The sequence below is a fragment of the Arachis hypogaea genome, chromosome 17 (genome assembly GCF_003086295.3).
Source record: "Arachis hypogaea cultivar Tifrunner chromosome 17, arahy.Tifrunner.gnm2.J5K5, whole genome shotgun sequence".
In the NCBI taxonomy this organism is placed as follows: domain Eukaryota; kingdom Viridiplantae; phylum Streptophyta; class Magnoliopsida; order Fabales; family Fabaceae; genus Arachis; species Arachis hypogaea.
In genome coordinates, this window is record NC_092052.1 from 11,283,172 (window position 1) to 11,310,160 (window position 26,989).

A 26,989-nucleotide genomic window follows, 5' to 3' on the forward strand; every position below is an offset into this window, starting at 1 on the left:
ATTTAGATATCTAAAATTCAAAGTCTATTAATCAAAATTCTTCTCATTTTAATGAACACATTTAAAGTATGTTAGTTAAAAATATTTCTTCTCATTTAATACTTTGGTCATGTTGTTTAATATGCTTATTAGTAATATTAGATATAATATAATACAAAAAAAATTATTACTCATTAGTTAGTTGAAAAATTTATAAGGAGTATAATTTAAATTGAATAATATAATGTCAAATTGTTCTTTTTTTTTTTTGGGTGATTGAAGGGGTCTAAGCCCAAAAAAAGAAAAACAAAAGGACAAAATTAAAAGGGGGTTGCAGGACATTAACAATAGTCAGAATCTTCTCTTGTACATCATCAAAGTACATCAAAGTGAGTTCTTTAGGTAGAGAGTCTAAAAATCTGAAAACACATTTCTTCCTTATGGCTTCTTTTGCCAACCAATCAGCCAACCGATTAGCTTCTCTAATGATATATTTGAAGACTAATTCCCACGATCTCCTCCTAAAATTAGCAACCTCCATTACCGCCTCACTGTGGTGTTCATCATTGTGGATACAATTGTTGATTATGTCCACAATTTCTATTGAATCAACATCAACCTCTAGTCTCCTCATTCCCAAATCTGCGACCATGCGTAACCCATGGATTACACCCCAGAGCTCTGGCTCTACTGGAGAATAGTCACCTAGACATGCCATGAAGCCTCCAACCCATTCTCCATTGCTGGTCCACAGTCAACTTCCACATCTACTTTTCTTATTTTGATGGTGAGCAGATCCATTAGTGTTCAACTTAACCCAACTAGCTGGAGGTGACTGCCAAATTGAAATATATTTTTTGGGTGTTTTGGGCTCTGCAAAGAGGTAAGTCTTCTCAAAGGCTTTCTTAAAATTAGTTATGCTTTCTGTAATAATCTGAATAGCATTAATTGGTCTGTTATAGCTAGGATTATGCACTTCCATGTTCCTCCACCCCCATAACCACCAGCATCTTACCATAAAAACATCTCTCCATTCAAACTGATTGTTTCTCCCCATTTCTTGTGATAGGTTTAGCTTTATCCACTCTTCAAGAGTTGTGGTCATGAATCTCATAACAATGCTGGACTGAATTAACTTACCCCAAACTGTAGCAGCTTGTGGACAATCCCTCAGGGCATGGAGGATGGTTTCTTCCAATTGGGAGCACTTGTGGTAGAAGGGCGTTGTGTTCATCATTTTGGCCTTCCTCTTTGCAGTTAGCAATCTTCCATGAGACAATTTTCAGGTAAATGTATAGACTCTTTCTGATCCTTTCCAATGCCATATTGACTGCCAAACTTTGTTTACTTCTGTGTTATGTTTGGTTAAAATTTTGTATGCTGATGCTACTGTAAAAATTTTATGTCGTATGATTCCAACTCATTATGTCCCTTCCGTTATGCATCTGGGGTGGGTTTAGTGGTGCAAAATTTATAACCCACAAACTAACCGACAAATGCACCGGGTCGTACCAAGTAATACCTCAGGTGAGTGAGGGTTGATCCCACGAGGATTGATGGACTAAGCAACAATGGTTGATTAATTTACTTAGTTAGACAAGCAGAAAATAGTGTTTGAAGGTTCAAATGCATTAAACAGTGAATTCGAGAATTAAACAAGCAAGCAATAAATTAGTTGTGAATAATATATGGAGAAACAGTTAAGGCTTCAGAGTTATCTATTTTTCGGATTGACTTTTCTTGCTAACTATTTTAATCATGCAAGATTTAATTCATGGCAAACTCTATGTGACTAGACCCTAATTCCTTAGACTTTTCTAGTCTCCTCTAATTCTCATCAACCGCCAATTCCTTGGTTAATTGATTCCAATTAGAGGGTGAAATTCAATTCTAGTTTATATGCTACAAAAATCCTAATTATCCAAATATAAGAGTATTATATGTCACGTATCCCGTTAAATCCAGATAATTAGAATTTAGGAGAAATTATTTTCAAGCTGTTGTTCAAGTAAAGAGCTTTTCCAAGTTATACAAGAACTCAATTAGAAAGAGAGTCATACTTCCGTTCCACCCAAATTCATAAGATAAAGAACGAAAATAATTCTTAAATTATAAATCAGTACATGAATTAAAATAGAAAAATAATAGAATCATCCATACAAATAGACAAAGCTCCTAACCTTAACAGTGGAGGTTTAGTTGCCCATGGTTTAGAGTAGAAACTAGGATTCTCTTAATTGAGAATTTGGAATGAGATGGAATGGAATAATCCCTAGAAGAGAAGTTTCTTTTCTCTTTTATATCTAATCCTAATTAATTTAAAATCTAATTTTTAAAAGTAAAATAATATCTTTTCTTATTTTAAAAATAAAATTTAAATTTAAATCAGAATTAATTAAATAATCCGTGCCTTGTAATGTGGGGACCACTTGGCTTCACTGGATCCACGCCTAACTTGAGAAATCTCAAGTTAGGTGCAGCCTTGGCAGAGTTGATAGAAGAGAAGAATGAACTATTATATATCGTTGGAAAGCTCTGGAAGTTAGCTTTTCAACACCACTGGAATCACGTCCATTGGACCTCTGTAGCTCAATTTATTCAGGTTTGAGTGCAGAGAGGTTAGGGTTGACAGCATTATTCGCCTTCTTCTATTTTTCTGCAGAAACTCCATCAAATCCGGCCAAATGCTACCTAAAATAAACAGAATTGTACACGACTTAAAGTAGCATCCATAGTGGCTAAAAGATAATTAATTCTTGATTAAACTCTACAAATTAAATGCAAATTCACTAGGAAAAGGTAGGAAAGATGCTCACGCATCACAACACCAAACTTGAATTGTTGCTTGTCCTCAAGCAACCAAAATTAGTACATGATTAAGATGTGAATTTGCATGAGAGGTGAGAGTTTAGTTATGCTCATGTCTATTCTTAAAGTGGGGTTTATTCATTGTAATTCTGAACAGTTTTGGCATCTCACTCTCCTTTGAATCAGAGGAATGTCACTGTCATTCAGAATTAGAATCCGGATTATATTATGAATTCTCTGATCTTTATACTTCAGTTTAAGCCTTGAACACAACAAATTACCTTTAATTCTCTTTTCTTTGGTGCTTTGCACCTTGAGCCTAGCCGTGAGTTTAAATGTTTTGTCTCAAGCTTTACTGACACAAAACACCACAAGCACTTAACTGGGGAACTCCCTTTAAGTTCTGATTTTTCTTTCAGTTATTCCCAGACAGTGGTGCTCAAAGCCTTGGGCATACTCTGCTAAATACATTTGGCCTCGACTCTAAATATTCTGTCTCAAAGATTACTTGACACAAGAACACCACAAGCATATGACTAAGGAAACAACTCTTTGAGTTTTTAATCATGTCTGACCTCCTTAGTCATTGATGCTCAGAGCCTTGGACCTTGCTTTTATTTTTCTTTTGCTGTTTCTTTTGCTTTAAGGATTAAGCTTTTGTTTAATTCAGAAAATTCATAATAGTTCTCTAAATTCCTATTCCTTATGCACCAACATCCCTTGATTCAAATTCAACTATGCACTGTTCATATCATGCATTCAGAATCACAAATAATACTACCACATTTAAGTAAATAAGACTACTCTTAAATATAAACTCAATTTCTCATGCAATACATCACTTCTTTTTCTTTTGAATTTAAGCTCAGTGAGCAATACACGAGACAATTTTTTTTTTTTTTACTAAAATCAAATAACTGAATGAATCTCAATCTAAGAACTGAAAGTACTAAAGATCATGCAGGCAATCAAAGCAACAGAAAACAGAAGACAACAAATAAGAACGGAAGAGAAATAAAATGAAAGGAACTCAACCACCTCAGTTATGCTGATGACCATCTCATTCCTCCATGAAGAACATTCATCTCCCTTTGGTGCTATTAAAATAAACAGAAAAGGCCAAAAGCGAAGCGACAACACCAAACTTAAAAGTTTGCTTGTCCTCAAGCAAAGAAAATCTGAAAACAGAGTGTCAAAAATTCTTCTTAATTGCTCCTGTTCCTGTTCTAATCATTCTGCATGACCAAAACACATGTAAAATAAAAAAAATTCTAAAAAAAATTAGATAAAGTAATTTAAAACCAAAACTAAAATAACTATAATGCTAAAATCAAAATAACTATAAAATTAAAACCAAAGCAACTGCAAAACCAAGGATATTAGTAGTTGGGTTGCCTTCCAACAAGCGCTTCTTTAATGTCACTAGCTTGACACTTGATTGTTGAATTTTCTTCCTCTTCTTCCAGTTGGTTAAAAGAAATATCTCCAAGGGGGGAGAGGTGAAAATTAGTGCCCCCTGATATAAATTTCTCCTAACAAGTTTTCTTTTATTGTGATTAGCTTGATTCACCTTGCTTGTTGGTGTAGAGGTTGGATTGTTTTTTTCTGACATTCTCTTTTTTATGGATATTTTCTTCTGTTTCTTGGTCACAATCTCCTTTTTAGTGCTTTCCTTGGTTGTCTTCACTTCTTTGATTTTAAAATTTGGGTGTTGTATGATGGTTAGAGTGTACCCTTCATCAAGAACTTCTTGAATTGGTGGTTCAATAAACTCACCCTCTATGCCACTCTCTGCTTCATTGGAGTGTAGATTCCTATAATTGTTTTCATCCTTTACAACCTCCTTTGTTTGTGCATCTTCCTTCTTTGTTGGTACATCTTCCTCCTTTGTTTTTGCATCTTCCTCTTCTTCCATGTGTGAGGGTGGAAAGTTCTCTAATTCACTGGAGTATGAACTCTTTTGATTGATTTTCTCACTTTCTTCTATAAGATCTTGCATTATATCTCTTGGGAAGGAATTTGCTTGTTCCTCTTCCTGGAACTTGATAATCAACTGCACATATTTCTCTACATTTTTGACACTCGTCTTTATATCATGTATGAATTCTTACATGAGAATCTTAAGATCTGATGGTTCTTGATATGAATAAGGAGATGGTGGCTCTTGATATGAATAAGAAGGAGATGATGATATCTTGATAAGAGTAAAAAGAGGATGGTTCTTGGTATGAATAGTGAGATGGTGGCACTTGCTATGGGTAGAAAGAGGATGGTTCTTGGTATGTATATGGAGATAGTGGTTCTTGATATAAATAAGGAGGTGGTGGTTCTTGGTATGAATAGGGAGATAGTGGCTCTTGATAGTTGGAACATGGAGCCCTGAAGTTTCTTTGGTTTTGACTTTGGCAACCAAAATTCGGGTAGTTCCCCCATCCACAATAATGAGAATCACTCATTGGGTGTGAGTAGTAACCCATGTAATCTCTCTCCATTATTTTTTCTTAGCATAAAACACCAAAAAGAATTAAACGCACCATGTGGTAAACAGGAAAGTAAAGAAGAAAGAACATAATTTTTTTTTGAAAAAAAATAAAATAAAAAATAATAAAAATAAAAGAAGAATTCAAAAATAAATAAAAAGAGGTCAACTAAAAAATTCAAAAATTAAACAAAGAAAAATAGTAGTATTTTAAAAAATATTTTTAAAAAAGAACTTACTACGAAGACACCAAACTTAATTTCAAAAATTAAGAAAAAAATATTAGTACTAATTTATTTATTTATTTATGATTTTTTTAATTATTTTTTTATTATTATTTTTTTATTTAAAACTAACTAATAAAAGAAAAGAAACAGAAAACGAAACAGGGGAGGGGGATGCTGAACGGAAAAGAAGAAAAAAATTAAGAAGAAAACAAAACGAAAAGAAAAAAAAAATAAATGAAAAATAAGAATTAATAATACTAAAATAAAATTAATTAAAAGTAAATTTATCTAATCTAAGCAATCAAACAATGAGCAGTTGTCAATCACAATCAATCCCCGGCAACGGCGCCAAAAATTTAGTGCGAAATTTACAACACACAAACTAACTGGCAAGTGTATCGGGTCGTACCAAGTAATACCTCAAGTGAGTGAGGGTCGATCCCACGAGGATTGATGGACTAAGCAACAATGGTTGATTAATTTACTTAGTTAGACAAGTAGAAAATAATGTTTAAAAGTTCAAACGCATTAAACAGTGAATTAGAGAATTAAACAAGCAAGCAATAAATTAGTTGTGAACAATATATGGAGAAACAGTTAAGGCTTCAGAATTATCTATTTTCCGGATTGACTTTTCTTGCTAACTATTTTAATCATGCAAGATTTAATTCATGGCAAACTCTATGTGACTAGACCCTAATTCCTTAGACTTTTCTAGTCTCCTCTAATTCTCATCAACCGCCAATTCCTTGGTTAATTGATTCCAATTAGAGGGTGAAATTCAATTCTAGTTTATATGCCACAGAAATCCTAATTATCCAAATATAAGAGGATTATATGTCACATATCCCGTTAAATCCAGATAATTAGAATTTAGGAGAAATTGTTTTCAAACTATTGTTCAAGTAAAGAGCTTTTCCAAGTTATATAAGAACTCAATTAGAAAGAGGGTCATACTTCCGTTCCACCCAAATTCATAAGATAAAGAACGAAAATAATTCTTAAATTATAAATCAGTACATGAATTAAAATAGAAAAATAATAGAATCAATCCATACAAATAGACAGAGCTCCTAACCTTAACAGTGGATGTTTAGTTGCTCATGGTTCAGAGTGGAAACTAGGATTCTCTTAACTGAGAATTTGGAATGAGATGGAATGGAATAATCCCTAGAAGAGAAATTTCTTTTCTCTTTTATATTTAATCCTAATTAATTTAAAATCTAATTTCTAAAATTAAAATAATATCTTTTCCTATTTTAAAAATAAAATTTAAATTTAAATCAGAATTAATTAAATAATCCGCGCCTTGTAACGTGGGGACCACTTGGTTTCACTGGATCCACGCCTAACTTGAGAAATCTCAAGTTAGGCGCAGCCTTGGCAGAGTTGATGGAAAAGAAGTATGGACTATTATATATCGTTGGAAAGCTCTAGAAGTTAGCTTTCCAATGCTACTGAAATCACATCTATTGGACCTTTGTAACTCGATTTATTCAGGTTTGAGTGCAGAGAGGTCAGAGTTGACAGCAATATTCGCCTTCTTCTCTTTTTTTGCAGAAACTCCATCAAATCCAGCCAAATGCTACCTAAAATAAATAGAATTGTATACGACTCAAAGTAGCATCCATAGTGGCTAAAAGATAATTAATTCTTTATTAAACTCTACAAATTAAATGCAAATTTCTTAGGAAAAGGTAGGAAAGATGCTCACGCATCATTTAGCAACTTTATTTGTTCTATGGTGCTATCTTTAAGAAATGGCTCCATGATCTCCATGTTCCACTCTCCTCTCGCATTCACTTAATCCTTAACTTTGGCCATTTCTAGCTCCTTCGGAACCTGATTAATAGTTTCATTAATAAGATTTTTTGATTTAGCAATCCTGGAATCCTTCCAGAAGAAAGTCCTCTCCCCATCCCCAATCCAACTACAATTGTCTCTCATTAAGGGCCAAATCCTCATCAAGTCTTTTCAGGTTTGAGAGAAATTTCCACTCTTCTTTATCTCTATTAAGCCGTTTTTTGTGCCTTCATTACTATGTGTAATTATTCTTACCCACAGCGCCCTGACTCTACCATTAGGTGCCAAAGAACCTTCATCATAAAGGCGATATTCATTTCCTGCAGCTTCTTAAATCCAAGCCCACCTTGCGCCTTTGGTAAACATAGGGTTTTCCAAGCAACATGATGCATGCGCCTTTGCTGTTGGCAACTCCCCCAAATAAATTTTCTCTGTGCTTTCTCTAATTCATTACAGATACCTTTAGGTAAAATTGAGTGCTGCATCTCATAATTCGTTAAGGGGTTTAGAACCGCTTTGGCTAGTGTTGTTCTCCCAACTAAGGAGAGGCACTGACTTTTCCATCCTTTTAGCTTTCCCTGAACCCTTAGCAAAACATGCTTAAATTTCTATTTTCCTTTGTGATGATTAGAGATCATTGCACCAAGGTACTTTTCCAAGTATTGATTTTCTTGAAAATGGCATATATTTTTTATTTCCCTCCTGACCTCATTCCTTACATTGGCTGAGAAGATCATACCAGTTTTTGCATTACTAACCTTCAGCCCTGACGCATCACAGAATTTGTTCATGATTTTCAAAACAGTAAAAATCTGTTCAGTGTTCGCCTCCGCAAAGAGAAGGAGGTCATCTACGAAGAGTATGTGAGAGATAACTAGTCCTTTTTTCTCCGCTGTTATAGGAACCCACTTTTCTTCAGATACATATTCTTCAATCAACTGTGATAGCTTGTCCATAACGATAACAAACAAATGGGGGGAGATTGGATCTCCCTGTTGGAGACCCCTTGTGGGTACAAATTCTTCAGTTTTTTCCCCATTCCAGAGGAGGTTGTAGGATATTGATGTAACACATTCCATCGTAATATCCACCAACTTGTCCGGGAGGTTTAACTCTTGAAGGCATGACTTCAAAAAAGACCATCGAACCTTGTCGTAGGCTTTCTCAAAATCAAAATTGATAGCCATGAACCCCTTTTTTCCTTTACACTTTTTCATAATATGGGTTAGCTCCTTCGCAATTAGAATATTGTCCAGTATCTTCCTTTTCAGAACAAAACTTGATTGCTGAGGGGCTATTCTATCTATGAGCGCAAGTTTAATCCTTTCCACAATAATCTTGGAGATCCCCTTATAACTTACATTACATAAGGAGATTGGTTGAAACTGGGATATAAATTCACTGGTTAGGACCTTCGGGATAAGAGTAATTAAGGAGCTATTGAGGTTCTTGATTAACTCAGGTTCTTTCCAACACATCTCCACCTGGTTGAATATATTCATTTTCACGCAATCCCACTGATCTTTGTAGAAAGTTGTTGGGAATCCGTCTGCTCCCGGCGCTTTCAAAGAACCAATATTGAAGTAGGCTCTTTTGATCTCTTCATGGGTGGGCAGTGAATCCATGTTATTCTTTATGTCTTCTTGTAGAGGAGGGTAGGAGTTATGCATAGAGAGTGGTTGTGTAACAATAACTTCCTCTTTGTACAATCTCTTATAAAACTGATAAACCCCATTTTAGGGTTTATCTTATACTTAATTTAGGGAGATTTTATCACCTTTTCTCACATTTATTCAATAAAATAGCATAGTTTCATGATTTTCTCCTAATTTGTGCTTAAGTGTGAAAACATGCTTTTTAGGCCCTTAATTGCTAATTTTAATTCACCTTTGATTCCACTAGATTCCTTGATGTGTTTGCTAAGTGAATTCAGGTTGAAAAGGCTAGGAATGGATCAAAGGAGTGAAGAGAAAAGCATACAAAGTGGAGAATTCATGGAAAATCAAGGATTTGGAGATTTGGCATCGACGCGCACGTGTGGCTTGCGCGCACGCATGGATGCATGATTCTGGAATTGGCGCAAAGTGTTGGCGCATACGCGTGAATTTGAAGTCGCATGGCGACACGTACGCGTACATGACTCGTACGCGTGGCTCGAATATCTCATCGACGCGTACGCTTGACTCACGCGTACGCGTGACGCGCAGCACGTGACTTCATTAAAGTGAAAACGCTGGGGCGATTTCTGGACTTCCCAGGCCCAAATCCAACTCAGTTTCTGAGTCTATTACATGCAGAAATCAAGATGAGTCAAGGGGGGAAGCACATAGTTGAGTTTTCATCATGCTTTAGTTAGTTTCTAGAGAGAGAAGCCCTTTCTTCTCTCTAGAATTAGGTTAGATATAGATTAGAATTTCTTAGATCTTGGTTTCATTCATGCTTTGATTTACTTTTCCTCTCTAATTTCTTGTTCTTCTACCTTTGCTTCTCTAGTTTAATATTTTACTTCTTGTAATTGTTTACCTTGTTGTTGATGCACTCTTGTTCCTTCTATTTTTCTTTTAATGCAATTTATGTTTGATTTCCTTTATTGTTGATTTGAGTTGTTGTTGTTAATTCCTTGCAATTAGTAGTTGTAGATTTATATTTCTTGCAATCTTGTTTTATTTTTCTTTTGTACCTTCCAAGTGTTTGACAAAATGCTTAGAAGGATGTTAGAGTAAATTTTTGTGTTCTTGACTTGGGATGGTAACTTAGGTGAAATTGAGTTGCTAATGTCCAAGTCTTGATAATTGGTGTCCATTGACTTTAGCTTTCCCTAAATTAATTATTGAGAAAGTTAGGACTTATGGATTAGGATTGGTGTAGCTCATTTGACTTTCCTTTACTTGTTAGAGGATGACTTAATGGGATTAATCCTTGCAATTATCATGTTGTGGTTAGTAACAAGGATATAGATCCTTAACCATCAACCCTTGCCAAGACCTTTTATCATTTGAGTTTCTTTTACTTTCTTGTCATTTACCTTTCATGCCTCTTATCAACACCCCAAAATATTCACTTCATAGCCAATAACAAGAACACTTCCCTGCAATTCCTTGAGAGACGACTCGAGGTTTAAATACTTCGGTTTATTTTTTATTGGGGTTTGTACTTGTAACAAACAAAATTTTTGATTGAGGAATTGTTTGTTGGTTTAGAACTATACTTGCAACGAGATTTTATTAGTGAAATTCTTTACCGACACACAATTTTCTCTTCATAAAAAACATAACTACAAAGCTGGCCAAGGTCTCAGGGTCCTCCATCCATTCTCCTTCTCCATTTCTCAGCTTCAAAACTCTATTCTTTCTTCTCCTTATGATTATTTTTGTATGATAGTATCTTGTGTTCCGATCACCCTCAACTATCCATTTCTCTCGAAAATTTTGCAACCAGAGGGCTTCTTCTCTATCAAGCAGCTCCTCCAGCTCATCGTTGAGTTGCTTTTCAAGTTTCTCAAGATATGTATTTTTTGAGTGTTTTTGGGCTCTCTGTATTTCTCCTAGTCTGTTAAGGAGTTTTCTCTTCTGCCGTCCCACATGCCCAAAAATATCTTTGTTCCACTGCTTTAGTTCATTCATGAACATTAAAAGGGCTTGGTTGAGGTTAGCTCCTTTATCCCATTTCTGTCTTACAAACTCCTTATACTCAGGGTGCAACTTTCACATTACTTCGAATCTGAAAGGTCTATCTCTACCTTTCTAGTTTTGAGGTTCAAGAGTAATAAGAAGCGGGTGGTGGTCAGAGTTGGTACGTGTTAGCACATCAACTCTAGCCTCACCAAATCTCATTCTCCAATCGACATTAGCTAAGGTTCTATCCAGCCGCTTAAACACCCTTTCTCTTCCATCCCACAATGGCCCCCTCCAAGTAAATCTGGTTCCTACATACCCCAGATCAATTAATGAGCAAGCATTCATCGATTCCTTAAACCTCTGACAAGCTCTGACATCTGTTCTACCACCTCCTTTTTTCTCCATCGGACAAGCAATTTCATTGAAGTCCCCCACCATCATCCACTCTTTGTTCTCCCCATTAGATAGTCTTTTCAGTTTTGGCCATAAAGTTCTTCTATTTGTCTCTTGAGGGCTCGAATAGATAGTAGTGAGGATCCAACTCCTCTTATTGGGGAAGGTCACCTCCATATGAATAAATTGTGTATGAGATTTTAAAACTGTGATGAGAATATTTAGATCTTTCCATAGCACCCAAATTCTCCCCCGCTAAACCCATTAGCCTCTTCTATAACACTATAGTCAAAACCAAATCTATTAATAGCCCTTCTTGCTTGTTCATCACTGTATCTAGTCTCATATAAGATGACTATATCAGGTTTGTAAATACGTATAAATTCATTGAGAGAGCGAGAAAATGCCTGACTCGCAGCACCTCTATAGTTCCATGAAAACACAATCATAATTAACAGTTATAAGGAAGGCACCAAAAACTTACTGCCTCCAGTAGCATCTCATCCGCCGTTTCCATCATCTCTGCTTCAAATTGGAGAGCTGCTTCCACCATAATTTCTGAATCAATAGAGTATGGATCAGGTGGGTCTGGAAGGAGTCCATGATCAGAACTATGGGTTACATTTTGAGTGGTCTGGGTGGGGTTATCACTAGATTGGGGACTGATTTGTTGTTTGTTATGGGCATTTGGGTTGGCTTAGAAGAGAGCTGGGTTGTATGGGCCTTGTATGGTTTCATTATTCTTTACATGGTTTGAGGAGCTTGCTGTTTTTTTTTTTGGTTTTTTGGGCTTGTTGGACTTCTGAACATTTGGTTTCTAGGACTTATCTTATTATTGGAGCCATGGATTGTAGGCTGGGTAGCAATGCTAGGTGGTTGGGACGTTGTTTTAGGCCTTGGATTATCATTCTTTTGTTGCAGATGATTGGCTTCAGAGTTTTCGAAATTCTCCTTGCAAACCTAGTACCTGCTGTCTTTTGCACCTCAATTTACTGACTGCAGTAACTTACAGTTGTGAAAAAAAACTTTTAGAATATTGCAGATGATTGGCTTCAGAGTTTTCGAAATTCTCCTTGCAAACCTAGTACCTGCTGTCTTTTGCACCTCAATTTACTGACTGCAGTAACTTACAGTTGTGAAAAAAAACTTTTAGAATAATGTCCTCCTTATTATTAAGCCATTTTACTTTTTTTAAAATAATGTCTGAGCCCAGGTTCGAACCGGGGTTCTCTAGTGTGTGAGACTAGCGTGATAACCAACTACACCACCCAGACCACATTTCTTTGTTCTAACTATGAGCATTGGAAACTCTCTTTTTTAGCTCATAGGTTCTAATTTGTTGCTCATTACCATGTGACGGATTGAAACTTTGAAATTGTTAAAACAATATGACTTTGGACTAAGAAGAAAATAATGAGCCTCCATCACTTAACACACACATTACACCAATTTAGACTTTTAACTCAATAAATATTTGTCATCATATATAAACCCATAATCAGAGTTTGTTGAAGAAAGAAAGAGTCCCTTCTAAGTGGTGGTGGGATAATGGTGACATAAATTGTTGAAAAGAATAAGGGTGGATCAATGCACGTGGTACTTCCATCTTTATTTGTTGCAGTAGCGAGTTGCTTGGATTCTTTCGACATGAATGTGGTAGTGCTTGATTACCGAATAGTTTGGAAGACTGGAAAAATTACATTCTAATATTCTACATGTGCTGGGAAAAACTTGTCGTAATGATTAACATGATAAAAATATATTATATTTACATTAAGATTATGATATAATAATATATATATATATAATAAAATTTTTTAATTTATTAGATAAATATTATTTAGTAGATATTGACTACTTTATTTTGACTAGATATGTAAGTAACACAGTTTAAATTTAGGCAAGAGCCTATGCGGCATAGGATGAATATCTGGCTAAGGTCTAAGGATTGGCCACCAAGTCAAGTACATTGACCAAAATTTAAAAATTATAAGTTCAAGCTTAAGATGCACAGTGAAAAAGACTTTTGAAGGGTGTAAAAATAATTTTGCATTCTTACTTAAAATGCCAAATTTTAACATTAAACAAATGCTAAATTTAAACAATTTGCAGACAAAAATATCATAAAATTTGAGCATAATAATAGTAAGATAGAAGATACAATTATCACTCCCATAAAAATGAATAATCTTCAAGACTCAATTAAAGATCAAATAATTCATCACACGCCACATAATTAGTTGTGTAGTTATGTTTAATATAAGTCATAGTAATATCTCCTAAAGATTGATTTCGATGTTGCTTTTAAATTTGTGTTCCAAAAGAAAAGAAAAACAATTTTTATGTTAATTTTCAATAGTATATATTCATATAGCATTCTATATACATGTTCTAACTACAATAATACACACAAAAATCTACTCTCCTAATCACCTGACTACACATGTCAATTTACACAACGCATCATGTCATGTTAATATTATACTTTTTATAATTTCTACACATTTAAATTTGTTTATTAAAATTTATTCATACATCTTAAGATTGCATATATTTAAATTTTTTTTAAAAATCATATAATATTTACTTTTTAAATATATTTCATTTTCTTTTATAAAAGATAATTACAAAAATAATATAATGAATGATATAGATAGAATGTAAAATTACCGAAAAAGACATTATTTATATCATTCTTTACATTCCAAAGTGATTTTGGTTAATATTATTCAAATGTTATTCATTTCCTAAAATTACGTTTGATAAAAAAAATTCAAACGTGAATTACATTGATGTCCATTCAATTTTGATCAAAATTAATTTTGTAAAAGCACATTTATATCAACATCCATCTATAATACCTAATCAAAACACACACGTAAGACGTAACCAGCCAGCTTTTAGATGCATCCTCATCATTGTAAACCAAAGTACCATTGTCATGGATAATTGGATAAACTAATGTTTGTATTTGAATAATTACTACGTGAATAGCATTTTGAAATATTGATGCAGCACAGTATAAATTATAAAATCTCTATTCAACCCACATTTACCCCAAAATGTCAAAGACACCACAGCACTCAACATGCTTAACCATTAAAAAAAAAATAAAAAAAAAATAAAGAAGTGAGGTTAATGAAGAATAATTCTGTTTGACGCCTTAGATTCAAAGAAATATAAATCAATGATATTACAATACCCTAAAGCTTCTTACATTATTGAAGTAATTGAAACACATGATTTCTAGTATGTTAACACCAATTCGGTAACATACAGGTATGCAGCAATATATGCACAACAGATCTCCCTCACCTTCTTCAACAACCTTGAGATTATGTATCAGTTTGCTAAACAATCGTTTAATTCGAACCTAACTTGCTTAATATGGGCCACCTATAGTTTACTAAACACTATATATGGGAATCCAGAAATTTACAGTTCAGTGGAGCCCTGTCTACATGCAAATAGAGGGCAATCTTCACATGTATGACTTTTCGTTTAGCTCTCACATTTGTCTCGGTAGAGGGACAAACAAAATCCAAGTAGGCCATGAAGTAGCTCCCGTTGTTGGAACATGAAAGCATATTAGGCCACAAAGAATATGAAGATCATTAGGAAAAATATCAAAATAGCAAATATCTTAATTAGAAGCCACCTATTTGATGATATTCTGTTAAGATGCCTCAATAAAGAACTGTGAGCTCCATCAACATTTGCCAATGTTTCCTCCATGTTGTCATCGATCCTGCCCATGCCAGTTATATAGATTTAATCCTAATTGCCAGAACATGTGAATATCAACGGCTTCCATGCAATAATACTTTGCGATTCAAAACAAACATGATGGTTTCAATCAAAAGAAGAAAAACATGGTGCATTACTGTGCAATCTGAAACTTTGTATGGGTATAAGTGTTCAAGTCAGAATAGAAAAACCTGATGGCTAGTTCCCCTTGCTGGGCAACCATTGTAGCCAAATGTGTGAAGATCCCACTAAGTTCTGTGATAGTAGATTCAACACTGTGCAGTGCAGTTGCCCGACTTTGAGCATAATTATCTTGGTGAGGAACAACCTGCTGTACCATAGACATTTCCATTTGGGGGGTTGGAGCATTGTCCACAGCTAACCTTCGTCTGTATCAACAAATTACCACAAGTTGCAAGTTTAGCTAAAAATTATGTGAACAAAAGCATACATAGAAAGTTTAAGAAATTCATACCCAAAAGCAAATATGTATAATGTAACAAGCTCAAAAATTGAATGAGCACAATAAATACCCAATTGACTATGGAGGCAAAATATAAATTGGCTGAAATTTAAACATCAAGATGTATACTTTAAGTTGCTGCAATCAATTGTCTAGAAAATCTATAAGGGAATTCTGACAAAATCATTTTTCCATAATTTATAATTGACACAACTATAAAATTTTAAAGATACCAATCAAAATTAAACATGGTTGAAATAAGATATACATCATTTCTCTTAATTTGTGTTCAAAGACTAGCCCAATATTTAAAGACCATTTATAATGCCTGAAGTGACTTCTATCATACAACTTGGACTAGTAGAGTCGCAGTCATCATCCAGGAAACAAATAATAAGCATTGAAGAACTTTCCAATACAATGACTATGTCTTATCTCACTTGGTTAGGTTGGATCAGCCAAAGACTTTCCAATACACATTCATCTTATGCTCATAATTGAATACTGGGAAAACAGGAACCATATCAAATGAGCTAGAAACAGTAACTTATGCCCATCAAATGGTAGTTCTTGTTGGGCAGCAAGTTTCATTCATTCATGCCATGGAAAGAGAACAGTCACATACAGAGGGACAAGGGAGTTTAAGACAAATTTAGAATTGAAAGGTGACTCCAGTACCCAATTTGACAGAGCCTAAACAATCTACATAACCCAAGTGGTTATCTCAATACAGAGCTTGCTTACTTCCGGCCCAAGTTATCAAATTAATAGGCTAAGTACAAAGGTTTTTATTAATATTGGTAGCTGTTTTCTCATTATGCAACAAGCATCTATGACATGATCAAATCTTGGCAGCAACCTTGTTCTCCTCATTACACATGAGGAAGAAAGCAGCATGCACTCCAAAGAATTAGACCTCAAATGCAGTCAGAAAATGATGATTCATACGAAGCAGTATAAGCTACCTGTTTACATATGAAGTGCTATGTGAAGTTGATGCTTAGATTTTTATTTAGAACTACCTGGCTACCCATACCTATTTGCCTATTCATGTATAAACAAACAAAGGGACGATTTGATCTTATAGCTTCCAGAGAAAATTTGCACATACCTTAGTTGATTGCCAACTGGTACTCCATTTGAAGTTAGTCTGCATGAAAGAGAGATTCAAATGAAACCTCGTAGTATCAAATTTTTCATAAATCCAAATTCTATGCAATGAGAACCATTCCAGTACTCAAAGAACTACTGAAATGCAAATGAGACAATTTCATTGAAAAAAGACAACAAATTGCACAAGCAAATCTCGTTACAAGAATTTATAGGCTGCTAGTCATTACATTTAAGGGGCTAGAGGCACCAACGAAATGTGAACGACACAATTTTTTTGAAAAAGCCCATAATTGCACGAGCAAATGTCATGAGACAATTTTATTGGAAAAAGACAATAAATTGCACAAGCAAATCTCATTACGAGAATTTATAGGCTGCTAGTCATTACATTTAAGGGACTAGAGGCACCAACGAAATGTGGACAACACAATTTTATTGAAAAATCCCATGAATTGCACGAGCAAATCTCATTAAAAGTAATTTAAGTATAGTCACTAGATATAAATATTAGGTTAGCTACGCTATACATACTTCATTGTGGGTTGTCAAAATTAAGTGAAATCCCAGGCATGTATTATTAGTTGAGATGGAACAGGTACATTAAAGTCATAGTATAACAACTGCTAACCTATAACTTGATAGAAATCGACTCACGCTGACTGTTGTTGCAAGTCTTCAGATGGATTTAATGAATTCGACCATGGGGGTGGTACATGGGATGGCTTTGGGTGATGCTGAAAAGGGTTCTCTCTGGATGTATTCTTGGAAAATATCTGCTTCCTATTCTCATGAGCCTTGATATTCTGGGGGACAATGCACAAAATTAATTACACTAATAACAAAAACACAATCAGGAAAACAATAACAACCACCGGAAAAAATAAAATAAAATAAAAAAAGAGTATTGGTTACAAGTACAATGGAGATTGGAGATTATGTGAAATATGAAAGGAAATTCCTCCTCTTTGATTCTCTCATCTATGAAGTATTTCTCGTCTCTTTAGTTATTCTCTCTGTAAGTCCCTCTTTATTCTACCTATCTTCTCTAATTCTACATTCGCATACTCCTAAGATCTCTACTGTTCAATGGTGCTTTCATAGTTTCATTGATGCCAAAAAGCATCCATGACTGAACAGGAACAGGAACAGGAACCAGCTGAAAGTTGCCAGCAAAGGAAAGCGCAGGAACCCAAATTTTCATCCATGGAAAACACCAATGATGGAGCAAGAATGAGAAATAAACTAAAAGAGATTTTAGTCGAAGCTGTCAGTATGTAGAATTCACAGCACTCCAACTTTCTATTTCAAGTCAGATTAGCTGGCTGGCTAACTTAATCTTCTCTTCTATTCTATTCACAATACCCTAAATACGAATACAAATTGATTCGAATTTCATAAACTCAAAAGCTAACTATCCAGTCTATCCTGCATTAATCAAATTCAGTAACTAAATTACCAAGCCACTCTTAAATAAAATTTCGGATTAATTAACCTCTGTTCTAGTGGTCAAGACATCTTGGAGTTTCTTTGTGGCGCCCATGAGCCTGCTCTTCAAGTCATCACAAACGGCATTGGAGTGAACAACCCTATCCTCCGAGTACATCCCATCAGCAATCTCCATGTTCTGAATCGTCTGTAAATCCGAAAGAGCCGCGTTCAGCGCCGTGATCTCGTTCTTAATCACAGCCGTCAGTTCCTGTATCTCAACAATCGGATCATTGAAAATCGACGATTTCTTCGCCACTACGAAAACACAATTGATTTTTCAGAGCTAATTAAATAAAAGAAAAAATTTTAAAAATGAAAAAGAAGAAGAGAAAGAAGGAGGAGTTAGTTACGTTGGGCGAGCCTTGCGATCTTCTGTGAAGTATCGTGGATTCCCAAACCGATCCGAGAGGCCTTTCGGTTGAATTCGGATCTGGAATTTGGAACCGGAGAGTCGGTGGAGGAGGGAGCATTTTCCGGTTGGTTAGGCAACGGTGGCGGAGTGGGGGCTCCGATCTTCTTCTTGAGAGTCTCCGTCACCGACCGGAACTCGGAGGTGCGGTCCCTGAAGGCGGAGGCCATGGCAGCTACCGCTGTTTTCTTTTTCTTTTTTTTTTCTTTTGTTATTTTTTTTTTTTAGGTGAAATGTTATTATTCTAATCTTACACAAATATTCGTCCCTAGGAGGTAGGAGGAGATTCTTTATTTTTTTGGACAGAGTACTAAAAGTACACAAATAGGTAAGCCCATTGGCCTATCTATCAAATAATTCCTTACCAGCCGTCAGATTCATTACAACACGTGAATGTCATCCGTCAGATCTGGGTCTTCAAAAACCTGAATTGACCACCCCCTAGATAAAAACAACACTAACCAAATTCATCTTTCACGTGCCTCCTTCTTCACTCTCAAAACCCTAGCCTTTTCTTGTACAAACAGAGGAGGTTAAAGAGACGGCGCCGTTTCGCTGTCCGCCTTGACAAAGCACAGCTTCGTCTTGGCCCTCGATTTTGCAACTTTTTTTTTGTCTCTCTGAAACTCTGATCTCTATCATCATCGTTACAAATGGCACCAAAACCAACTAAGGCTGAGAAGAAGGTCGCTTACGATGCTAAGCTCTGCAAGCTTCTCGAGGAGTACACTCAGATACTTGTGGTCAATGCTGATAACGTTGGATCTAACCAGCTCCAGAACATTCGAAGGGGTCTTCGTGGTGATTCTATTGTTCTTATGGGAAAGAACACCATGATGAAGCGTTCTGTTAGAATGCATGCTGAGAGTACCGGGAACAATGTGTACCTCAGCCTTATCCCTCTTCTTGTTGTAAGTGGAACCCTAATTATTACTGTTTTTATTCAGTTTTTCATCGTTATTTTGAGAAATTGTAAACTTTCATTGTGTTTAGGTGTGTGAACACATGGATTATAACTTCTGGTTTTGTGTTGCGAACTACATGTCTAATATTCTGTTTGTTGTACCAGGGAAACGTTGGATTGATCTTCACCAAAGGTGACTTGAAGGAGGTTAGCGAGGAGGTTGCTAAGTACAAGGTAATTTAACTATTCTTTAGTTCGTATATTTGTGTTGTATAATTAGTTATTAGTAATACCATTTAATTAGTGATTGTTAGGTTCTGTTTTGTTTTGACTTGCTAGCATTTGCTATGTGTTGAATGTCTTTTTTGACTTTTTTTCAATGCTTATAGAAACAGATACTGGTAACTTTCTTATGGTTTCTTATTTTCATTGGCATTGTTTACCCGGAATTAACTGTCAGAAGTTTCAACTTTGTTTTCATGCTTGTACGTGTACATATGTTTAATAATGTTACTTGCATTTCTTTAAGCTTGTTCTTATGTAGAAGTCTTATAGGAATCACGGTACAACATTTGTTAGTTTAAAATTCTCGATGTGACACTCTTCTACGTAATGGGATGGTGTGTTTGTTTTTGCTCAGTGAATATGATGCTATTAATGATCTTCAAAACGCTTTTTCTTGAATCTGTTTGAGTTTTCTGTTTACTGCCTGTTGAACCTAGTACTTACCAACTTATATTCAAGAGGGTTTCTCATCTTTTTTTGTTATATCAACAGGTTGGAGCACCTGCTCGTGTTGGTTTGGTTGCTCCAATTGATGTTGTTGTTCCTCCAGGCAACACAGGGCTTGACCCCTCACAGACCTCTTTCTTCCAGGTATGCAATCTCGTTCTTGTTGATCTCATTTATTCTTCTTGTTGATTTTGGTGCTTATGTCAGTCTTCACAATTCAGGTTCTGAATATTCCAACCAAGATCAACAAGGGTACTGTTGAAATTATCACCCCTGTGGAACTTATTAAGAAGGGTGACAAGGTCGGTTCTTCTGAAGCTGCACTGCTTTCCAAGCTTGGCATCAGGCCCTTTTCATATGGTCTTGTTGTCCTCTCTGTCTATGACAATGGTTCAGTATTTAGCCCTGAGGTTCTCGATCTCACTGAGGACGACCTTGTTGAGAAGTTCGCCATTGGAGTCTCAATGGTGACTGCACTCTCATTGGCCATTTCATACCCGACCCTTGCAGCTGCCCCACATATGTTCATCAACGCCTACAAGAATGTTTTATCTGTTGCCATTGAGACAGATTACTCTTTCCCAGAGGCTGACAAGGTTAAGGAGTATTTGAAGGTATTGTCTCTTAAATTTGGATTATGTTACGCTAAAATACTACTACTTTAAGGTATTGTCTCTTACAACTTGCTGTGTTAATTGCAGGACCCCAGCAAATTTGCCGTGGCGGCTGTCGCTGCTCCTGCTGCTGGTGCAGGTGGTGCTCCGGCTGCTGCTGCTGCTAAGGAAGAGGAAAAGAAGGAAGAGCCTGCTGAAGAATCTGATGATGACATGGGTTTCAGTTTGTTTGACTAGGCCTTTGTTAGATTTAATATTTTAAGTATTCACTCGTTCTAGATTATGTTACGTTGTGTGTTCTTTTTGTTTTATATAATTCAATTACTTCTAGAAATTTTTTTTACGCCTCGACCCAACAAATAGGGAAGACCAGACACAATTCAATTTAATTTTGGAATTTTTACAATATATTTAATTTGGGTTAACTGCCAAAAATGCCCTTGAATTATTCAAACGCTGATAAAAATGCACCCATTATTCAAACGCCGACAAAAATTACTATCGACAAAAATGCCTTTAAATAATTTAAAAATACAACAAAAATAATTTAAAAATATAACAAAAATGCTCAATAGTAAATATGTATTTTTAAAAAATACTTTAGAGATTGAATTTTGATGTAATTTTTTGCAAACATGATTAGAAAACATGATTAGAAAAATGAGATATTATTATTCTTAAAATTTGATAATTTTTTACTGAATATATATTTTTTTGTGAGTTTTTAAAAGTATTATTAGTTGTTAAAAAAAATACAAATAAATTATATACTTAACAAAAAATTACCAAATTTTAAGGATAATAATATTTTATTTTTCTAATCATGCTTAAAAAAAATTGCATCAAAATTCAATCTCTAATGTATTTTTTGAGAAATACATATTTAATATTAGATAATCTTGCAAAAAAAACTAACATTAAATATGTATTTCTCAAAAAATACATTAGAAATTGAATTTTGATACGATTTTTTGCAAATATGATTAGAAAAATGAGATATTATTATTCTTAAAATTTGGTGATTTTTTGTTAAGTATATATTTTTTTGTGATTTTTTAAAAGTATTATTGGCTGTTAACAAAAAAATTATAAAAAAATAATATACTTAACAAAAAATCACCAAATTTTAAGAATAATAATATCTCAATTTTATAATTATTCTTGCAAAAAATTGCATCAAAATTCAATCTCTAAGACATTTTTTGAAAATATATATTTACTATTGGGTATTTTTGTTGTGTTTTTAAATTATTTAAAGGTATTTTTGTCGATAGTAAAATTCAGGTGTATTTTTGTCAGCGTTTGAATAATTCGGAGGCATTTTTGGTGGTTAACCCATTTAATTTTGTTTAAAGTTGCCTGTGCTTCTATTTTTCATGAATTGTTGCACGTTAAAACGTGAAAAGCCAATGCCCTTCGCTTATATGTAACAGTATATCATAAGGTCGTGATATTCTGAAATCCTTATGAAGGTTCATCACTTTAATCAAGGAAGCTATAAAATTGTAGAAGTTGTGGACATTGAATAGCATGTGTTTAGCCAATTGAAGTTTTGTCCGTTGTCAAAGGATTAGAAACCATAAACCACTCATTCTTCTTTGGTAAAAAAATTATGGTCTTTATGGTCGGACATGTTTTACTGGTAGGGTATTAAAATGGGAGATTCTATGGGTTGACAAAAAAGAGGAGAGTTCACCCCTTACTCTGTTTTGGTATGAAATATTTGGAAGTTCAAGAATAGAACAATGTTTAAGGAATACAAATCAAATTGGGCTTTTGAATATGTCAAATTGAACCTCATTTTAGATTGGTAGCTAAAATTAAAGTTTTTTTCATTTTGTCCAAACTATGATTATATAGAACCTTGATATAGTAAAAGTGGCTAAGACACCTACAGCTTAGGAGAAGAAAATAAACATGAGAAGAGGTCGACCCTAACTTGTAATATGTGGTGCAGCCTCCGAAATTCTCTGAATAACTAAGAAAAAAGTTGAATTTTAGAGAATCATGTCTTATTCTGCTATATTTTGTGGTTATCAGATATGCTAAAAATTTTATAGATGGACATACTTTTAAAAAATTTTCAAATATTTTTAGAATACGAGTGTTTCAATACTTCTAACGGTTGATTTTAATTAATACATATTATATCTTTTTTGTAATTGAGATTAATGGTTAAAACTATTGAAAAACGATTTATGTCTAGCTCTTTGTAAAACTTTTGAGCATCTCACAAGACTCTTGAACATATACGTGAACATCTTAGATGGTGTGATTATGTATGAGTAAAGTAGTTATATATTTTTAGTCTTATTTATGGTAGTGTGCTCCTTTTGATTTAAACTTCGGATTTTACTTATGAAAAAAAAGGTTTGTATTGATTCCTTTCTCAGTTGGCCATGTCATCCTCTTTGGCTTTATAAACAATAGTAATATTAGTGCGAATGATAAAATTAAGGTCAATTCTAAAATTGTATAGTAAAATATACGTCATTTCAAGTGTTTTTTTTTAATCAAATAGGTTAAAAAAGACATTAGACACATATATGATTCAAATTTGAGATGATCCAACACTTCTAGAAATATCACGCCTTCATCTATACACGAATGACTCGGTTTAACTATTTCTATATTTGAACGGATTGAACAAGTAAACAAAGACACGAAGAATAATAAGTGTTATATTTATGTGTTTATCTCGAATTCCTACAATAAACGGATATGCATCACTCCATCATTATTGATTATATAAAACATTTCTCAAAAGTCATAACTAAGTAGTTCAAAGTAGGTTCGTTATCCTTCCAAGCCAGACATAATAACTACAAATATGAATATACTATACAATTACAATTCTAAGTTAGGTTTGATGTCAAGGTACTTTACCAAATGAAACTTTAGAGAAAACAAAAAGGAATCATAATGGGTCATGATGAGCTCAATTTCCACGACAACTTCCCCATTCCAGTTGCTAAAGGGTAGTGACGACTTTGATGTTTAAATTCATCAGTGTTGCTGTCGGCAATTTTTAATTATTTTGGGTAGATGTTTGCAATTTACATCAACTAATACGTAATTTGAAATTTACTACACATGCATATCTTTTAGGTCATCTAATTCATGTATTTCTACTCTTATTAGAGCCGATATTCACTTATCATTTTGGACATTTATTAAAGGACTGTTTTTTATTACTACTTTCTCAATTAAATAAAATTAGATATATTCTTTTGAATATGAATATGAATATGAATAAGAAAGAGAACATTATTGAATATATGATAACATTTTTTTGAGAACCCTTGGGGTGAAAAAAAGGGTCTAACTAAAAACAAAAATAGAAAAGAAAATATAAAAAGTTTACCTTTTAATCTCTCAAAAATTTTCTATGAACGAAGTGTTTGGTGACTTAGAAGTCTTAACACCAAAAAGCTAAAGTGATTAGCAACTCTATTAGTCATTATATCGTTGGGACAGTAGAAGTTCTATCTTTCAAGGCACACCACGTAGAATTTTAAACAAATTTTATTAACAAAAAAGTGAATAATAATAATAATAATAATAATAATAATAATAATAATAATAATAACCGACTTCGGTTGCTCAACTTGGTTAAAGAAAGGGTCTTTTGAAATGGAAAATGCTACTTGTACAACAAAATTTAGTTTTTATTATTTTAATTTTTTAATTAATCATATTTCTTATTTTTAAGGAACCATTTTTATTTGGAATACTTATCACAGTAAAATTTGTAACCACTTTCAATACATTAATTTTTTGCAAATTAAACCATAAAACTCGTAACAACTTTTTGTGTACTAATTTTTAAAAAATTAGTGAAGTTTTCAAAATCAATTAAACTCGCTTTAATTATTTTTTTTATTCAAAACATTCAAAACTCATGTCAAAAACACATATAAACAACATAAACACATTCAAAATTATGTATTAACACATTTAAATTATTCTTATTCTAGTTCTAAATTACATATTGAACACAGAAAAAATTAAACTCAAATACACATCCAAAATTATAAGAATGCACTCTAAATATTTTATCAACACATCCAAACTCATGTAAAAAAAACTTATATATGTACATAAGAGAACATAATGAACAACATAAACACATCCAAAATTAAGTATTGACACATCCAAATTAGGTTAACATTACAACTCCCAAATCAAACATATGAGTGCAAAAAAAATTATAATCACAGTTTAAAAAAAAAAATACGAACACTTTCAATATTATACATAAATTTAAAAAAATAAAACTTTTTATTAAGCAAAAAAAAAGATAACATATCTTCATGAATGAACTTAACCAAATTATTTTAAAATTTTGCAAGCAGAAATACCAAAGACAGAAGGAGTGCGACGTGGGGGAAGAGACCAGGGGAGGCGCAGGAGATGGAGGCGGTTGTGCGTGGCGCGTGGGAGGAGACCAGGGACGGAGAGGAGCCCATCGATGGAGGAGGCGCGGAGTGTACGCAGGAGAAGTGCGCGTCGCGGGGAGGAACACGTCGCTAAAGGAGGAGATCGTCGCAGAGGAGTGCCCAACGCGGGAGAAGACGAAAACGGCCACAGATGAGGAGGGAGAGGCGATGCAGCTCTGGATCTTTACGGAGCGAAGATTTTACTAGTGATTTAAGATGGTTTAAGATTTATTTTAGAATTTTAAATTCGAAATTTTGAATTCTAACTAATTTATTTTTGGATGTATATTTACATTGTAATATATTAATAAATAAATATATTAAATCTGAAACAGAAATTTAAAATTGAAATTGAAATTTTAAATTTTAGTTTTATTTAGTTTGTATTTTAAATATGTATTTAATTTTAAAAAGACACGCCAATGAGTTATAGCTCAAATGGCATAGACTTCCTCTTCATACCCTGGCCCAACGCTAAGGCCCAGGATCCAAGTAAAAAGGGTCAACCCAAAAGGGTTGAACCTCACCGTACACAAGCCAGACACTACGAAGTCGGTGATCGTCACGACTTGCTCTAAAGAAGTCGGGAATGGGGATTAGCTGGCAGATAAACCCTCACTCAAGAGGATAATTGCCCCTAGAATCTCTCTAACCACTTCCAAGAGCCATATCTCAACTTCCCTAAGATAAAGGGACGGTTATTCCCCTTAAAAGGTGGAACTACTCCAACGGTGGTTATGGGTACACCACTATAAATACCCTGACACTTCTCAGGTATCTCAGAGGCTCAATACTCTCTAGACCTGTTTTGATTCTCTTGCTGACTTTGGCATCGGAGTGTCTTTGCAGGTACCACCCCCCTATTCTCTCACAAACAAGTCGGACGGAGCCCTTGGATCGCCAACCCACTCAAAGGCCTCCTCCTTTAGACAATTGGGCCAACCAACACCATCCAATCCATTAATCTCCGGTTACCCATCATAACATTGGCGCCGTTGCCGGGGACTCGCGAGATCAACCAGTGATGGCGGACAGATCCCCCGAAGAGGGTCATGTGGAGTCAGATTCCGAACAAGAGAATCTGGATACCGGAAACAATGACGCAGACCTAACCCTCCACCAGGGAACCAACGATCAACATAGAGAGGGTACCTCCGGAGTAAAAAATTCGAAGGTGAATTCCTCAGAAGGGCGCGAATCGGAAAAAGACGGACCATCCCATGCAACTGAACTTATGGGATTAGTCCATGTCCACCAAAGCCGCCTGGAACAATTGGAACAGGAGCGGGAACGACAAAGGGAGACAGAAAAGAACCTAAAGGAGAAGATGGAACGACGAAAAGAGTTAGAAAGAAAACTCTTGAAGTTGGAATCCTCCCTCAAAGGTCGGAACTCCCGCGACGATCGAGAAGAGTCGCCCCCAGGAGGGGAGGACCCCTTCAGCGAGGACATAATGAGGGCAAAAGTTCCGAGGAACTTCAAAAGCCCCGATATGGACCTCTATGACGGAACCACAGATCCGAAGTATCACTTAAGCAATTTTAAAAGTCGGATGTATCTGGCTGATACTTCTGACGCTACGCGATGCAAAGCTTTCCCGACTACCCTGTCGAAAGCAGCGATGAAGTGGTTCGACAGCCTCCCTCCGAGATCAGTCACCAGTTTTGAAGACCTCTCAAGGAAGTTCTTAATGAGGTTCTCTATCCAGAAGGACAAAGTAAAACATGCGCCAAGCCTCCTGGGGATAAAGCAGGAGGTCGGAGAATCCCTACGA

General features: G+C 34.8%; 2 protein-coding genes and 1 non-coding gene across 4 annotated transcripts; 1 reads left to right on the top strand and 2 right to left on the bottom strand.

The window, feature by feature from the left end:
* Positions 1-12,506: 12,506 nt before the first annotated feature.
* TRNAV-CAC (transfer RNA valine (anticodon CAC)) lies at positions 12,507-12,580 on the bottom strand. Its single transcript has one exon. It is a non-coding gene; the product is annotated as a tRNA-Val (tRNA).
* A 1,861-nt stretch (positions 12,581-14,441) lies between these two features.
* LOC112764104 (syntaxin-31) lies at positions 14,442-18,696 on the bottom strand. 2 transcript variants are annotated; one of them, XM_025809632.3, is made up of 6 exons: positions 18,468-18,696; positions 18,122-18,372; positions 17,284-17,432; positions 16,628-16,666; positions 15,245-15,442; positions 14,442-15,054 (listed from the first exon to the last, which is right to left on the bottom strand). In XM_025809632.3, the coding sequence occupies exons 1-6, from the start codon at positions 18,694-18,696 to the stop codon at positions 14,895-14,897; spliced, it is 1,026 nt and encodes a 341-aa protein (XP_025665417.1). In that variant the 3' UTR covers positions 14,442-14,894. The 2 variants fall into 2 exon arrangements, with proteins under 2 accessions (XP_025665417.1, XP_025665419.1); XM_025809634.3 differs by having other exon boundaries at positions 18,122-18,325; positions 18,468-18,642.
* Positions 18,697-18,833: 137 nt separating this feature from the next.
* Positions 18,834-21,211, top strand: LOC112764105 (large ribosomal subunit protein uL10). Its single transcript, XM_025809635.3, has 5 exons — positions 18,834-19,437; positions 19,596-19,664; positions 20,208-20,306; positions 20,384-20,776; positions 20,864-21,211. The coding sequence occupies exons 1-5, from the start codon at positions 19,180-19,182 to the stop codon at positions 21,011-21,013; spliced, it is 969 nt and encodes a 322-aa protein (XP_025665420.1). The 5' UTR covers positions 18,834-19,179; the 3' UTR covers positions 21,014-21,211.
* The last annotated feature ends 5,778 nt before the right edge of the window (positions 21,212-26,989 follow it).